The sequence below is a fragment of the Limulus polyphemus genome, unplaced genomic scaffold, assembly GCF_000517525.1.
Source record: "Limulus polyphemus unplaced genomic scaffold, Limulus_polyphemus-2.1.2 Scaffold1130, whole genome shotgun sequence".
In the NCBI taxonomy this organism is placed as follows: domain Eukaryota; kingdom Metazoa; phylum Arthropoda; class Merostomata; order Xiphosura; family Limulidae; genus Limulus; species Limulus polyphemus.
This window is the reverse complement of record NW_013666740.1, coordinates 66,602-83,633: the sequence shown is the minus strand read 5'-3', so window position 1 is coordinate 83,633 and position 17,032 is coordinate 66,602. Positions and strand designations below refer to the sequence as shown.

At 34.1% G+C, this 17,032-nt stretch overlaps 1 protein-coding gene across 1 annotated transcript in view; it reads right to left on the bottom strand.

The window, feature by feature from the left end:
- LOC106462272 (PH-interacting protein-like) overlaps nt 1-17,032 on the bottom strand; it is a 110,946-nt gene that overhangs the window by 50,110 nt on the left and 43,804 nt on the right. The window contains exons 12-16 of the mRNA XM_013922172.2: nt 12,692-12,831; nt 7,751-7,904; nt 7,236-7,370; nt 1,934-2,062; nt 1,203-1,428 (exon numbers count right to left, since the gene is read on the bottom strand). Coding sequence (XP_013777626.1) covers nt 1,203-1,428; nt 1,934-2,062; nt 7,236-7,370; nt 7,751-7,904; nt 12,692-12,831 — 784 coding nt within the window. The remainder of the gene's footprint in view (nt 1-1,202; nt 1,429-1,933; nt 2,063-7,235; nt 7,371-7,750; nt 7,905-12,691; nt 12,832-17,032) is intronic.

Sequence of the window (17,032 nt, the reverse complement as noted above, 5' to 3'; positions counted from 1 at the left end):
TCAAAATATTAGAATAAACTATATATATCTGTTAGACAGTTTTAAATCTAAAGTAATAACAACAGAAGTGTAGGTTTTACTACAAAGTAAAGATTGTAAGAAGGAAAAATATAAAATTATTATGTGGTACTGGTGCTAAATTATTGAACTTAAAACTACAAATTTAAATGCAAAAGAATATAAAAATCACAAACTCTTTCAGTTCAAAGTGCTAAGCCTAATTCATATAAAGACCTTGCACTTGCCACTCGATAGCTCTTAACTCTAACAATCGTGGATCAACTTCTATCCTAAAAATATATCTATTTTGAGTTAATTTTTCAATATAATGATTAATATAAATAGATATACAATGCAGCATGTCTTAAGCTACTATATAAAAATAATAAAAGTCACGTATATCACATGCAGTTTTTTTCCAGAAGCAAGAAAAAAAAAGAAAAGCACTATTAGCCAATACTAAATACAACCTCTACATAAAATGGGAGTTACTATAATAAGCACCATCCACATTCATATTGTAAAATCCAGAGAACGTTTCATCACGTGCTTTCCTTATCATCCTATGATTTGTCAAATGTGAAATACAGCGATTGGAATAACATAGTACTGAAATTGACACCTTCAACTAGGATTGGCTAAAAGTTTTACAACTGAGGTTTAACACGCCCAGGCAGTTTTATAAAGAAAACAGACTGGACAAAAGTTTAGATACCAATCATAGATGGCAGGACCAGTGCTGAAGTGGAAGGAAATTTTTTATTTTTATTTTCTTCTTAGAGGGCACTTATTTACAGTCTAAAACGTATTTTAGGATTTTTTCATTAAATTCCTCTTTAAACTTCATTAAATAATACAAATAATTGAATGTTATGCTACTATTTACAAAAATAAAATCTGCAATCCAATAAAAGATAAGTTCTCTAAAATTTTTTCAATTTGCAAATATGATTTTGCCCTCATGATAAGACAAAATGGCCACGGCAAGTAACAGGTTAATGTATTTAACATTCTTTAACAATTGCAGCAACAAAGATACAAACAAACATTAAAGTAAAAATTAAAATAAAGATCAGAACAATTTGAAGAGAGAAATAAATTTAGTATTTTATGGTATTCAAGATATCACAAAAATTAACTTGCTTTATAATCATAAAATTAAGTACTTTGATATTTTTTACAATTAAAGAAACCATCATTACCCTCTGCTGAAACAGCAATGTAGGGGATAAGCTGTGACTCATTACAGTTCTCTCTTCCAGGTACAAGTCTCTGCAAATTTGGAGGGTAAGGATTTCCATCAATATCAACAAGAAAAGGAGGTGGCATCAAATGTGGAGCACACTGGGTCTGCTCATCGAGTACATGTTGATTAGTATCTCGAATAAGTGGACGATAGTCAGTGTGAAAAAACTGTTCTTCTGGCACCTAAAAGAGTAAAAAAAGGGGTTTAATTTCTGTTTAAAAAAATTTTATGTTAAATAAAAATGAATTATTCACATATAATACAAAACAAATAGTGGCTGAGACTTCAATAACGTAACTTTCCATCATTCCTAAGCATTTTTGTCAGTTTCTACCTTTTTTTTTTATTTGAAGTATGAAAATTTCCAAATTAGTTAAACTAAATATTTTAGCACTGCCTCTAAAAGTCTTCTTGTCTAATGCTTTTGAAGGGAGTATTAGATAATGCTATTGGCAAGGTCCATAGAATTAGCATAAATTCACAGAAAATCAAACTAAAATATTTATCTAGGCTTCATCTTAAACAATAAAAAATTTTAATAAAACTTTTAAAAGATTTAACTAATAACAACAAATAAATAAAAAAAAGATAAACAGAAGGACTGAAAAATATCATAAATTATCTTACTTCAATAAGATGATAACAAAATGAAAAATAAAAACACGGCACTATTAAAATACACTTTACCTTCTTATATCGTTCACTTGAACCAAGCCCAAATATGCTTAGATGCCCATGGGAGTCTGTAGAAGCAAACATTAGACCATCTGGGGAAAACTTACAATCAAATACAGCTCCATGGCCTTGTCTTTCAATCTAGATAAAAATATAACTAATGATAAAAAAAGAAATTCTTAAAAATGAGGATATACTTTAGAAGTTCATAAGCAAATTTTTGTCCTAAAAGTTCTTATTACTGCTTTCAATAATCACAATAAGTTTCTGTACTGCTGTGATCATAAAATATAATCTATAAAAAAACTCAGTATCTTAGTTGTTCTCTTAAATCTAAAGAACAGTAGAGTGACAGTTTCATACTAATAGTAATTGCTTTTTAATGCCTGACATCTATGCACAACATAATACTTTCAAACATTTGTTTGAAACCTATGGAAGTTTCTTGTATGATAATACATCAAATAAGTTTTATTAGGGCCAGAGAGTACAGTAGGTGATAGCAAAATATCCTGTTGACTCAAAATTTTTATTTTTGGATATTATTGTTGAGTTTATCATATAAAAACAATGCACACAAATAAAAGAACTTATACTTTATCAAAAAGAAATTATTTTTATTAGATATAACTTGATTTCAACCAAGAACATTGTTAGAAAGATACTGTTGCCTAGTCTGACCACTTTGAAAGGTCAGGTCTTAGGTCACCAACAAATTTTTGTTACTTCATGTGTTTTTTCACGATTTATAGCTAGAAGTGTTGACTAATGTAACTGACTAAACAAAAATAGCAAAACTTTTTTTGTTAGCTGAATTTCTCACAAAACTAGCTGTTCCTAACTTTGAAGTGATAGACTAGAGGGAAGACAGCTAGTCAACGCCATGCACTGCCAATTTTTGGGCTACTCTTTACCAGTAAATAGTAGAATTGACCATAACATTATAATGCCCCCATGAGTGAAAGGTCAAGCATGTTCGGTGATGAGATTCAAACCCATGACCCACAGATTGCGAGTCAAGTAACCTAACCACAACGCCACACCTGGCCCAAGTATCAAAAGAAATATGTTAATGAATAATAATGAAGTGGAAACTGACTGGATGTATAAAACAGAGCTTCCTGACTGATAGTTAAGAAAAATTTATTCTAAAATAAAAAGATGAATTTTTAATAATTTTTCAAAACAGTATCTCAAAACAAAATGTTTGAAATTTTATAACAAAAAAAATGATACAAAAACTGTTATGTTATATGAATTTTTTAAAACCAAAACTAGATGCTATTAAATAAGTTTTTTTTTAAGTTTAATGTAACTGGGTTAAGTAATTCCACTGTGAGTAAGAGAAAAAAAAATCAAGGGATATAAGGAAACAAAAATAACCTTATAACCACAAGAAAAATTTGTTTTAACACTCAACCTTTAACTTTAAAACTTTTTAAGGAAACAAGAGCACATAAGTTCAATCACAACTGACTTAAAACTCTTTCACTTTGGAATACAGAACTTTCTAATTTTGTGTGATATGCTGGACATATAAGGTCATTTCTACTTCTTTATACCATATTTTCTAAACTTCAGTTACAAGTATCTTCTTCCCAGGAATAACAGATTAAAAATTAATAATAGTTTCCATTGATTCACTTTGCAAAGCCTAATTTTGTGGCTTTATTTTTCAAATTCCTTATAAATAAACTTTCTAGATATTCATCTTTTTTTTTCTTTTAAACTTTTGGCTTTCCAATTTTTTAAAATTATTTTATCCCAAAAATATTTGGAATAATTTTTGAGTATTTTCATATAAAGGTGGGTCTCTGTTTGTTTGTTTGTTTTAAATTTCACGCAAAGCTACATGAGGGCTATCTGCACTAGCCTTCCCTAATTTAGCAGTGTAAGACTAGAGATAAGGCAGCTCGTCATCACCACCCACTGCCAACTCTTGGGCTACTCTTTTACCAACGAATAGCAAGATTGACTGTCACATGATAATTCCCTCATGGCTGAAAGGGCGAGCATGTTTGGTGGAATGGGGATTCGATCCCGCGACCCTCAGATTGCAAGTCGAGCGCCCTAACCACCTGGCCATACCAGGCCAGGTGGGTCTTTGAAACCCATTCCTGTAATCACAGAACTGAAAAGGTTTGAATTACAACTATAATACTTATAGAATATTTTCTACTCTTTACATAATATATCCTTATAAAGTCAGCTATGGTGCTAGAATAAAATTGTTACTCATCTTAGATAATGACAGGTTACAAAACTACTTGAAGTATAATCAACAGTTCAGAATTCTTTCAACTTTCACTTAGACAATGATAAAAAAAATCACAATTATTGTAATATAAGAGCAGAGTTCAATCATTTCTGTTTTTCAAGCCTAATAATAAAAAATGCTAGCAAAGTAACAGATGATGAATGGAAGGATCAGGAAATTCACTGGTCGGGGGATATTCAAGAATGATTTGCTGAGACCTATTATAAAATGAGGAAAACAGTGAGAGACCAAGTTCAAGAAGAAGAGAAACAAAAGTTAATGAGATAAATAAGAGCCTTTTTGTATCTATTAGAAAATAGCTGATAACACATTGACTCAACCCAGCGCCAGATTAACACATAGGCAAACTAAGCACATGCCTAGAGCACAAATTTGTCACGAGGCCCAAAATGCACAAGCTTTTGGTTTACACTTGATAGAACTCAACTAAATGACATTAAAACTTTTTTCAGCAAAGTCATTTTTATTAAAAACATGTTCACTTACTGTCTTCATTTGAAAAATCTAGAGCACTTGTTACATCAATGCAGAGGCAGCATTGTTCACATGACACAAGTTGTATCACTAATTGAAGACCAGACTGGTAAGGGAGTAAGTGTGCTGAGTAAGCTATCACTAAAATTAATTAATAAATTAACTTGGTATTTGTTTATCAATTAAAGATAGTGCTCTTTTAAGAAAGAGATTCATTAATAGAATTAAACAATGAAAAGAATTAAATAAAAATTGTTTCTACATGTTTACTAAATCGATTTATTTTGCAATGTTTCAGTATTAGGGCCACTTCAGGCAAAGAACAAAATATAACTTACTAAGGTGGTGAATCAATTGAAATTAGAACACAAAAACAAGACAAGCAAACACAGAGTGAGACAAGTCGATAATACGTAACAAAATAAAAATATCAAAGATTGTTAGTAAATTATGAAACAAAAAGTATAATATTGTTACGTATCTGCTTGTTTGATAATTTCCAGTCAAAATTCTTTCCAAGTGACTTCAGCGATACAAGTCTCTTCTTGATTAAACCTAGTTTATTCTTTCTCGTTACAAACTTTGTAATACACTTAATTTCCACAGTCACTTTAAACTTAACAACCTTTATATCACACGCTATAAATCACAGTGATTCACAAACTTTACTTACGGTGCCTACTGTTCGCTTGACTCAGTTATCTCTATCTTCAATCTATCTGCTTATCTCTGCAATTCTATCTTTTTTTGCTGGCTTTATTTGCCGGGCTTATATAGATATATATAACAATATAGATATATGTATAAAAATACCTCCATTTCCATACATTATACACATTTATATAGTGTACGTGTATGTGTGTATATAAATGTATATCTAAGTACTTCCATTTCCATACACTTATATGGTGTATTGTTCATGTTAAAGTAATATTGATGTACATTTAAAACAGAAACTAGGGAAGAAGTGAAAAGAATTATTAGTAAAATTACCACTAGTGCTTCAAAAATATCCTGGACATATCAAAATTGTAAAGTATGTAATTCAGGTTTAAAAAAACTCATGTGCTGTTAAAAATGTTGTATAGAAACTTCAGTGTAACATCTGTGAAGTTTTGTACATTGGATAAACTTACTGTCCTGTTCATGAAAAAATTCCTGAATACCTAAGAAGTTACTCACACAGGGACTGTAACACACACCTTGGCTTTCTTATAGAACATAGCTTGCCTTCCTATGGTGAAAAAGATATTTTTAGCCCAAAATGTCAACTTTCTTGAATGCCTTGAACTCATCAGTTGCTTTGATCAACTTTTATCAAATCACCTCTACAAATTTGTAAATGCTGGTAAAGAAATGCCTAATTATTTATCTTTAATGATTTGTAATAAATTCATTCAGCTAAGGTGTAATAAAGTACCACTGCCAGCAAAAACATAAATTAAATGTTCTGAGTACTATTATATTATTGTGGATTCCACTTTTTACCTAACTCACACTGACCAGTTTACATTCATGATCAGAAATGTGCAGAAACATGGAAATACAATTGAAATTTATATCCATTTATGGCCATCATGCTGAATACCAGGAGAGAACCATCACATTCTTTCTTCAGGGGCTTGTACTGATATCAGCAACTGTTGTGGTCTGAGCTATAACAATGCTAGCAGTATGCCTGGTATTCAGGGCTCCAGGCAAGAGTTAAAAATCAAAACCTTGTTGCTAATTAATGTTTCATGTTCTAAACATTCACTAGACTTGGTTGGCTTGAGTGCTCTAGGATGCATTTTGGCAGCAGTTATTTTTATAGTTATATTCAAAGTCTGTACAATGACAACAGTAGTCAGAACCCTATTTATATAAGCCATTTGTTAGTGTACTGCCCACTGCTGTGTATGTTGTGAACCAGCCAACATGATGTGCTTTTTATAGAGCAAAATGCATCATTGACAGTGGATATGGTGGACATTGTGTGGTTGAAATACTATTATACACTCTTTGTTTTGAGAAATATTAATGGACTGAATAAATAATGTAGTGTTTAAAAAATATAACAAGTCCAATACTAATGTCTTATGACATATATATAATTAATTATGATCATACCTTTCCAGATTAGAAAAGGCATTCACATAAAAAAACATTAGCCTATAATCATTAATTTTCCTTAAATTTTGAAATATGATATGCTGGTTTTCATTTGACATCTGAAAGGAACTCTGTGGTAGAGATGGGGTTAAGGGCTACATTGGTCAAACTAGAATGTGCAATAATGATTATTGTGTGGAAGTTCAGCCTTCAAAGATGAATACTACTAGCAAAACTTTACAGCAAGTTAAGACAGATCTGAGTTTGGTCTTTGTACTGTTTAACTCAATCTGACAGTTCACACATGACTTTGAAACATGTGAAACTGAAGCAAAACCATTTACCAGTACCCAGGAGTACAAAACAAAATAATAACAGAGTAGGAATAGGAGAAGAATATTTGGAGAGTTGACAACTCTATGAACGGGTTAATCCGACCTTGATTCAGCTGGAAAAAAATCAAAGACTTACTGTATTGAAAAAACTTTTGATAGCAATTCCAGACATTATGTCCCATAATACAATACGCCCATCATGACCGGCACTCAGCATTAATCTTTGATCCCTCGGATGTGTTTCCAAGACAAAAACTTCATCTTCATGACACTGAAAAAAAACAGAATATTTCTTACGGGGATGAAGATAATGTCTTAATATACATCTGTACAATATTTTCTACCTTAATCAGTTTTTTATCACTTCTTATTTAAACAATTTCTAAATTTCATTGGCAACACACACAATAATTATAATAAATTCAGCCACTACAACTTCTTATTAATCCATAAATGACACTTCTGATATTCAGCCATTTTTTAATTATGCACATAATAAACTAATATTTTTAACAATTTTTAAGTGTCTTATAATCATAAGGATCAAAAGTCTCTCAAGCTCTCTGTTAGTGTAATGACATTAAAAGTGTGCACTTTAAATTTGTATAAACACATATATATAAGGTTACAGTAAGGAATCAGTTTGCTTACATCAAGTACATGCTTCAAAGTACCAGTTTGAGACTCCCAAACCTTGATTGAGTGATCACTCACTGCAGTAATGACTAAAGAATCATCAAGACTCCATCCAACCATTGTAACTCTCAATTTTAACTTTATATCTTCTCCTTCATCAGTAGGAAAACTGGAATTAATAATAGTCTTAAATAAATAAAGATATATTAACTGCCCTCTATAACCTGTATAAAGAGTATGTGAAAAATCAAAGAACAGGCACTAGTCTTTTTTGGTTACCAACCACACAAACCATACAAAATAGAATGACAAATAATTGAACATGTTTTGGTAAGAAAAAATTGAAACTTTAAAATAAACAAAATTCTCCAACAATGACAATGGAATTCATAGCAGAACTTTAAATCAAATACACTGATTAATAAAAATGATGTAATTTTCAATCTACATTGTCAGCAGTACCTGTGAACATTTTTAAACATTTTATAAACCTGGATTCCTTTTGTAAAAACTTTCTTATGACTAACAAGTAAAATTTATGAGCCCAATAACTTGTGTTAGGTTCAAGTAAGATATTTTATGAAGTTGCTGTTAAATGTATTTATTTAACACTTAAACCAAAAAATATTTATTTTACTATGTCATGCAGCTCATTTCATCACAACTGAGATATCCTGTACACAGAGTTCAAATGTTTAATCAAAAACATATGCACTATTTACACAGGGAATAGAAAGAATATTCCCCTCTCACTTTTCATCAGTAGGGGTTGTCCCCCTAACATTTCAACGAGAAAGATATTGAATCACAGGGTGTGTATTTGCAGGTTATAGAACAACCATCTTCCATCTTTTACTATTGAAGCCAAAATTACACCCATAATCAAAAGAAACGTTTAACTTAAGTTGCTATATCTATTTGCATAAAATTTAGTGAACAGTTTATAAACATTCTTACCTATTGTAAAAACATACATTTCTTAACTGTATTTTGTCCATCTATTCTTCTTATATGGAAATATGCATTATGTGTTGTGCAAAGGGTATCATATTTTGTGCATTATATATGTTACATTAAAATTTGTATACTTCTAATGATATAAAAGTATTCCACATAATTAAAAAAGGAATTACTGTCTCACATCTATGAGACAGTAAACAAGTATTATCCAGAAAGCATATTAGTAATTCATAATAACAACAAAAGGCTCATTATTTCCAAAAAGGCATATTAATATTTCATATGAACAGAAAATTTTACACTTTCAGAAGTAAAATGAATTTCAAATGGGTACTTACCTCTGTCAACACCACCCACTGCCAACACTTGGGCTATTCTTTTACCAGCAGAAAGTGGGATTGACCATCACATTATCATACCCCCATGTCTGAAAGGACAAGTATGTTTGGAGACAGGTTTCAATCCCACAACCCACAGATCTCGAGTCAAGAACTCTAACCACTAGGCTTCTGAAATCCTGAAAACCTTTCCTTGTTCATTTTGAATTCATGCTGTCAACAAAACAGGTGACTAAAAATTTCAGAATGTCCTTTACACATTGCAGAGCATGCATTATTTACTCATAATTCTCCATTTTTCTTCCTTCTATGTGACTTATTGTGCAAGCATCAAGAGATCTTACATAAGCTCTGCTTTCCCAATATAGTTTAGAGTTTATTGAAAGTTACAGTTGTGATGAAAATTCAGTTCTGGGGAGGAGGAGGGGGGAAGGTATTTCAGGTGTAAATACCTGTTTGAAATTCATTTTAATTCCAATAATGTAAAATTCCAATAAGGTAGAATTATATCTCAAATATTGAAAACTAGAATAGCTGCTTTTTAAAGGAAGTGGGAACTGATTATGAATGAAAATAAACCAAAAATATGAAACTAAAAGCTACAAAGCAGGAAACTAATAATAATCTAGGCTACAAAATATATGTAGCCAAGAAGAGTCGAGCAGAATCCAGAACCAGAAAATAACTCACATAACTCATATTTGAGGATTTAAGGGAGAATGAGTTGAGAAAACCAGCCTTATAAAAATATTGGACCTAAAGAACATTCAAAAAGAAGACATTCTTTTCAGCAGGGTACCTATTTGCCCATGATGCTCTTTAGGCAAAGGGATTTGCTTTGAGAGGTGTAAGGGTGTATGGAACCTTTGGAGCCAAAAATGGGATACAAGTGATGGCATAAAGATGTAGGAGGAGTGATATGTCTTGATCTTACAGAGGAAGGTTCTCCAAGGAGCAACACAGACACTTATTATGAAAAGGCATACTACAATGAGAGTAGCCCTTCTTCATCCATAATGAAAGTGACCAGTGACAACTGGTCAAATTAGAAAGTACTCAGGATGAACAGAAGAAAGGCCAAGGTAGTCCTTAAAGATGGGTTAAACAATTTGAGGAAGTACAATAGGAACATCAAAAAATAAAGGAAGAAAGAAAGAAAAATAAAAACATGGATGATTTTGACACTTGTTGGAGCGGAGACATCTAGTGATATCTTTGATATCACGAAACAATGTACACGTGGAGGTAGGTAAGATATCTGCTAAGACATCATCAGCCACCAGATAGCATCCTCAACCCATTTCCAAAGAGCAACACTCTCCCATGGAGCTCCAGTAAAGAGGGTGAAATTGTGTAGAGGACAAACACAGAGATTAAAAAAATGTATATGCAAGTCCTAATTGGACAAATTCATATAAAATACAGAAATCTCCAAAGAAGGAGAGAAATATGCAATGATTCTTTTTTTCCTATTTTTGTTGGCATAAGTTCAAGTCATGCACAAACCTAAATGTCCTGAAAATAGTGAACAAGTGTTGGGCAGAAGTGACAAACAAAATACACCTATTAAGGAATTCATCAAGCCTGAAGAACAACCACAGACAGCAGATGGAATTCCAAAACTGAAGAGATGGAAATGTGATGCAAGGAAAATTGCAAAAGAGTATTTGAATTTGTCCACATGCTGGCATGCAACATTTCCTCTAGGTACCAAGACCAGGAGGCCAAAGACATAGCCAAATGGTGAATTCAAAGTGTAGGCAACACAGGAGAAAAATAAATGTGTCCCTCTCTCCAGCACAGGTCATAGCAAGGAAGACCCTATCAAGATGTAAGTACAAAGCCCTCCAGGACAAAAAAAAGAGAATGAGAAATATCCTTGTTGAGATAATGATTGAAATGGGAAAGATCTAATACTGATCTTCAATCTCATGTTTTCTTTGGCACTACAAGAAAATAAGAAAAAGGGAAGTACCTCTTTGATAGCCTTTATGAACAAAAGGTGTGAGATTTCCTCTTCCAAAAGTTAAACCTGAAGTGGAATGTATGAAGGGAGGAAAGAAATTGGAAGTTTGAAAGAGTTGGAGGTTGTTGAAAGTTGATACAAAAAAACAAACTAAATAATCTTTTAACTCCAGTTGTCCAAGGCCAAAGTTTCAACAGATAAATGAATGATATCAAATAGCCCCCAAAATGCACAGAGGAAGAGCCACATAAAAAGGAAAAAAGTCAATGTCTTCGACAAAATGGCCCACCCCTCTTGTATCTTCACTTCAAAACACCAAAGGAACAAAAATAATGAGAAACACTAGAAGTAGAAGGCTGAAAAGAAGCAGCAGAAAAAGTAGATAATGCAGGAGGACAACTAGTTCCACCTGGATGTAAAATAGTAGGACACTGACTCAAAGTAATACACGAGGTTAAAGACCAATTCAGCTCCTTCTGCTAAGCTTCATCTGACTAAGAAACGAATTCAGAAATACCAGCAAAAACAAAATATTGCAAGACAGGGGTCTATTGGAGATTATCAGAAATATTGAGAGAAAAATGAATTCCATGCAAAATAGCTCTATGGGCAAATATCTCAAAATAACATGCAAGTCACATGGCAACAGAAAACAAATCAGTAAGTGTTAGAGCCAGAGAAACATTTAATTCTTGTACCTGCTCCTAAGCAGCCAGTAACTGTACTGAATAAGTAAGACAGAAAATTAGATGTACTGAAAAGATGGAAGACAATATGGATGAACCTCCTGAAACCTGATTCAAAGACCTACGGTATCAATTGATAAATGAACAGAAGAAGAAAACCTCACTTCGAGACCAGAAAAATTAGAAATACATGGCAAAAAAGTACCAATAGTTCTAAAAGCATTAACTATAACCTGAATGTCAGGAGAAGTGGGAAGAAATAAAAATTTCAAAATGGCATCCAGTAACAACAACCTAGATACCTCAGATGTAACAGAAATGAGATCAGCATTTAAAAGGTTGCAAACCTGGGAAAAAAGGAGAAAAAAGTTCACCAGAACTAGAACTGGCTGGTAAACCCTGCTCTTCAGATAAAGGTGAAAATGTCTGAGAAAAAGAACTGGCTTGTTCATGAATGGAAGAAATATGGTATTCAGCCACCCAGCTAGGATAAAATAACTCTGACACGTTTTCTAAATTTTTTCAATGATGTATTATTACTATGATTAGTAATTACTAGCACAAACAGCCACCCTTAGGGGAGCATTTCTGCTAGTGTAAATAATAGCAATACTGTAAGATTTGAATTACAGCAATACTGATAACTTTCCTGTTAGGTCTAGGGGAGAAATGGTCCACATGAGGTAAGCTCAAAGTTGCTTCACAAAATAAACTTCTGACAAAGTTTGGAAAAGTATTATTAAAAACTGTAGGAGTATCAGATTATACAAAATTTCCCCTTATGTATTGGAATGGATATGGAGCAACTGAAACGAATTTGGAGATGTTTAACTTTAGATGTGTAAATGCGCAATATTTATAATCTTTGTTTCAATGACATTTATCGAAATGTCCTTGAAACTATGAATAAGTCATTTATACACTGCTTAAGCAATTAAAAAACTGAATGGACACAAGCATTTTCTTAAATTTAGAAGATTTAGTTTAGTGTATCAAAGAAACTTACCCTGGAAGCTTAGTTGTCATTTTCAAGCAAATGGTATTCCATTTTTGTCGTTCATACCACCATATGCGAGCTGTGCCATCTTTACTTCCACTAATAAATCTAGAGCTTTTGTTGCTAAACTGTAAACTGTCAACTCGATCCTACAAAAAGACCATGAGAAAAAAATAGATAAAAAAATATCTAATTCAAAATCTTACGTATCAACGGATGCCATAGCATAATAATCTGTTAAACTGTAGAAGATACAAAGGTTTGCTCTTTTTCCAATCTACTGTTCTGTGACTTGATCTTGTGATGATTTAGATCATGAGTAATCCTTCCATTTGAATGGACCTATATGACTTAACATGTGCCATAAGACATCTAAAGGTTGCATCCATTTCTCAAGATATTATTATTAAAACATAAAAACATGGGAAGATCTGATAGTCTGAAAGCCAGCATACTCATACCTCTTCTTAAGTTCATAAACGAATGTCAAATCATGCAAAAAGGGAATCCTTCAGAACATTTTAAAGATCATATCTAGGTAGTTTTGAGTCTGTTTCACTTCACCATATAGTAACTAAATTCATCATTCAATATTATACAGTGGACCAATGATTGGATACATGTCAAAGGTTTCTTTTATTTTAAATAAATAAATAAATGAGTAAAGTTATTCAAATGAGGAAAGGACACCTTCATGTAGTTTCAGTGCTCAGAAAGTTCAAGAATTTCCAATGAAGAAAAAGACCACTGCTGGTTTAAAATTGCTGATGTTTATTAACTAAAATAAGAATGTGTCCACAGTACAGAAATCTCCTGAAATGTTTGCTGAAGAGCAAGTGAATAAATACATGGCCACTCGCTCTCTACATCTACAATGTGACCCATTAAGATTCTGGGCAGATAATGCCCATTTGTACCCAAAAGTTTGCAGACTTGCAGTTAAATATCTGGTAATTCCAACAATCAGCACCCCCAAAGAATTTCATTAAATAAGATAAATAATAATAATAATATGTCAACTTATCCAAGTCAAAGGCAAACAAATGTGGGTAGAATTGCTAGAGGAGGAAGACACAGCTAGGTCATGCAAATAATGTGCAACAAATGTATTGGGAGTTGTCCACATACAAGCCTGAACAATCTCCTCTAAAGGACAGTGGAATCGAGCAGCAAAATACATAGTTAGATGATGAATTTGGTGTGAAGAAACATTATTTAGTCAGAATACGTCAGTTGTAGGAGTTGACAAGCCAAACCAGTGAGATTAATAGTTGAAAGATCACAGGATACAGAGGAATTCCATGGCACAAATACACGGGAATGAGAACCATGAAAGGAAGCAGTAAGAGCCACATAACATTGCAGTGAATGAACTTGACAAAGTAGTCGATCCATGATCCAAATGGGACTATAGGTGGGAAATGGAAGGTAAGAAAACAGGAGAAAAGGCTAAATAACTTTCCTTGGCAGCCAATGTCTTGGGAAGGAAGGTCCGATCCAGATAGAAGATAACACATGAGGAATGGTAAAGGATGCAGGACACATTAATGGCATAAATATCAGAAAGACAATGACCACATGCTAGGAGGAAGAGGAAATAGGTCTTAAGAGAAAGATGGTACAAGGAATATGTTGCAATAGGTTCAAAGAGAGAACTGGACAGGGCATGAAGGACCACATTGAGATCCCAATCCAGCAAAACAAAGGGACGTGGTGGACAGACCAGAAGAAAGGAATGGAAAAGGAGGGAAATAACAGGTAAGGAGAAGGCTTTCCAGAGTGGGAGGTGTTCAATAGGGCAGCCCTATAACTAGCAACAGTTGACATGGACAAACCTTGAACAAATAACAAGGTGAAGAACTGGTACAGTTGAGGAACAGAATGACAGGATGGGCGATAGCCACGTTGAATGGACCAAATTCTGAAAGAAGACCAATGCTTTTGGTACACAGACAAGGAGGAAAGTCGAAGGGTAAGGGCAAAGAAAGACACTACATGAAGGGTGAGTCCCTGAGTTGAGGCAAGGTAGCTGATAAAAGCCACACATGAAGATGGAGTTTGGTGATGTCGAGATGAAATACATCAAATTTCAGTTGTCAGAGGAGTGAACAGGACAGAGGTAAGGGCTGGGACTGTTGCTCCAGTAAGGGCCAGAGCAGAGAGAACCACGTCTCATCCAGCAAATACAGAGTAACTAGCAGAACATGACAAGGAGTGGTCTGCATAAGGGAAATGATACTGGAGAGGAGTCTGATGGGAGAGTAGGCATATAGGTGATAACCCCTCCAATCTTGACTGAATGCATCCACCCCAGAGCTAAGGGATGTAGAACTGGAGGCCAAAAGGAAGGAAATTTGGCATTCCAGTAAGTGGCAAACGCATCTGTATGCAGTGTTCCCAGTTGAGAACACACTAACCAAAATACCTGAGATCGAAAAGACCACTCCATGGGGAGAACCTGGTTGGGACAAGATATGTGATTGGCCACAAGATACATAATTCTGGGAACATGACATGTCAGGACCATCGTGTCATGATTGTTGGCCAAGTACATGAGATCTGCAGTCTGAAAACACAGAGATCCGGACTTGGTTCCCTATTGCTTGGTGATATAGCTGATGACAGTGGAATTGTCAGAATGAACAACAACCACCCACCGCTTCAGGAGTGGGAGGAAATAAGACAGAGCCTGATGAACTACCAAAAGTTCTAGGATGTTGATATAGAGAGTAGCCTCCTCAGCTGACCACTGACCAGAAATTTCTCAGAAAACAAGGAAAGGTCCACAACCCACCAAGGGAGTATCTATGAACAAATGAGACTTGGGGCAAGTCAGAGGAATGGGAAGTCTCACTGTGGTCAAGTCCCTGTCGAGCCACCAAGCAAGGTCTTCCCTGATCCCAGGCGGTAGAGTGATGAGATGGTCCAAGTGATTATGGGAGAAGTTTCACTAGTCGAAAAGTGTCCATTGAAGGGAAAGTAATGAGTGCATCCCCAAAAGAGATAGAACCTCTCATGCAGAAAGAGAAGGCAAGGCCTTCATAGCTGCTTGCTCCATATCCTGGAGAGTAGAGAAGGCTGGGCCTGACTGAGATGGGAATTGAAGAGAACCCCTAGATGAATAAGATACAGTGTGGGGTAATAAGGGACTTCTCCTAGTTGATGAGAAAACCCTACCCAATTATCTTCCTGAAGAAGTAAGCAGGTGCAATTGACAGATGGGCCATGGGAATAGGCAAGCAGAAGCCAGTCATTCAGGAAAAGGAGAATCTGATAATGATTGGCAAAAGAGTATATCACTCGACAAAACACACAGAGTTGAAGAAGGATCGAACCCTTGTGGATGAACAGAAGAAAATGACGTGACACTGGAGCAGTTGGAATATGAAGATAGGCATCCATCTGAATGATTTGGTCATCCAGAGTTTCAGGGAAAAAAATCCTGAAGTGAGAGGTAATATTCCATGGAAAAGCAAGGTGTCTCCAGATAAGAATTCAACTGGGGACAGGTCTATTAAGGGTCTCCAATTTCCTGTTGAGTGGGTACCACATATTTGACAGCCCCTTTGACTAATAGATCTTGAAAAAACTAGACAAGACCACTGGAACCTGAGGAGGAGGGAAGGATATCTGGGTAGTAGATAGGGGGAGAAGAACTGAAGGCAGAAACTTTCAGACAGAACACATAGAACCCATGGAACTGTCGTGAAGTGTAGCCAATAAGACACAAACTAAACATGGATAGAGAAAGTATTCATTACTAAAGAACTAACAAAACCATGAAATTTGTAGTGTCAACAAAATACATAAAAATAACGAACTTTCAAACTATGAAATTCAACCTCAAACAATAAACAACACGTAAAGTACAAAACCACTAAAGGAACTTAGAAGATAAAAGATACATACATATCAAACTTATAAGTCCACTCAAAGAACCAAAAGGACAAAGAACATGAAAGTACAACCTACCCTGAAGAACATGAGAAAAGGCACCCAGTTAACAATAACAAAATTGGGCTCAAATCTAATCCCCAATTAGATGTGACTAGTAATGAAGAAAAAAAGAACTTACAAACTAACATAAACAGTAAAAGGAAGTATTAGGTCATCAAGAAATTAATGTTGCATTTTGGAACACTTTCATTAACCACCCCTCAAAAAATGTACATCACGTATAATAGTTACGTGAATCACCTAAACATCACTTTAGTGTAACCTATATAATGTATAAAGTTTAGTATACTCAAATCACTTATGGTGATGGCACACGATGAGACACACATTCAGCATGTAATGCTGTTTGAATACAAGAAGGGAAACAATGCCTCTGTAGCCACAAAGAATATC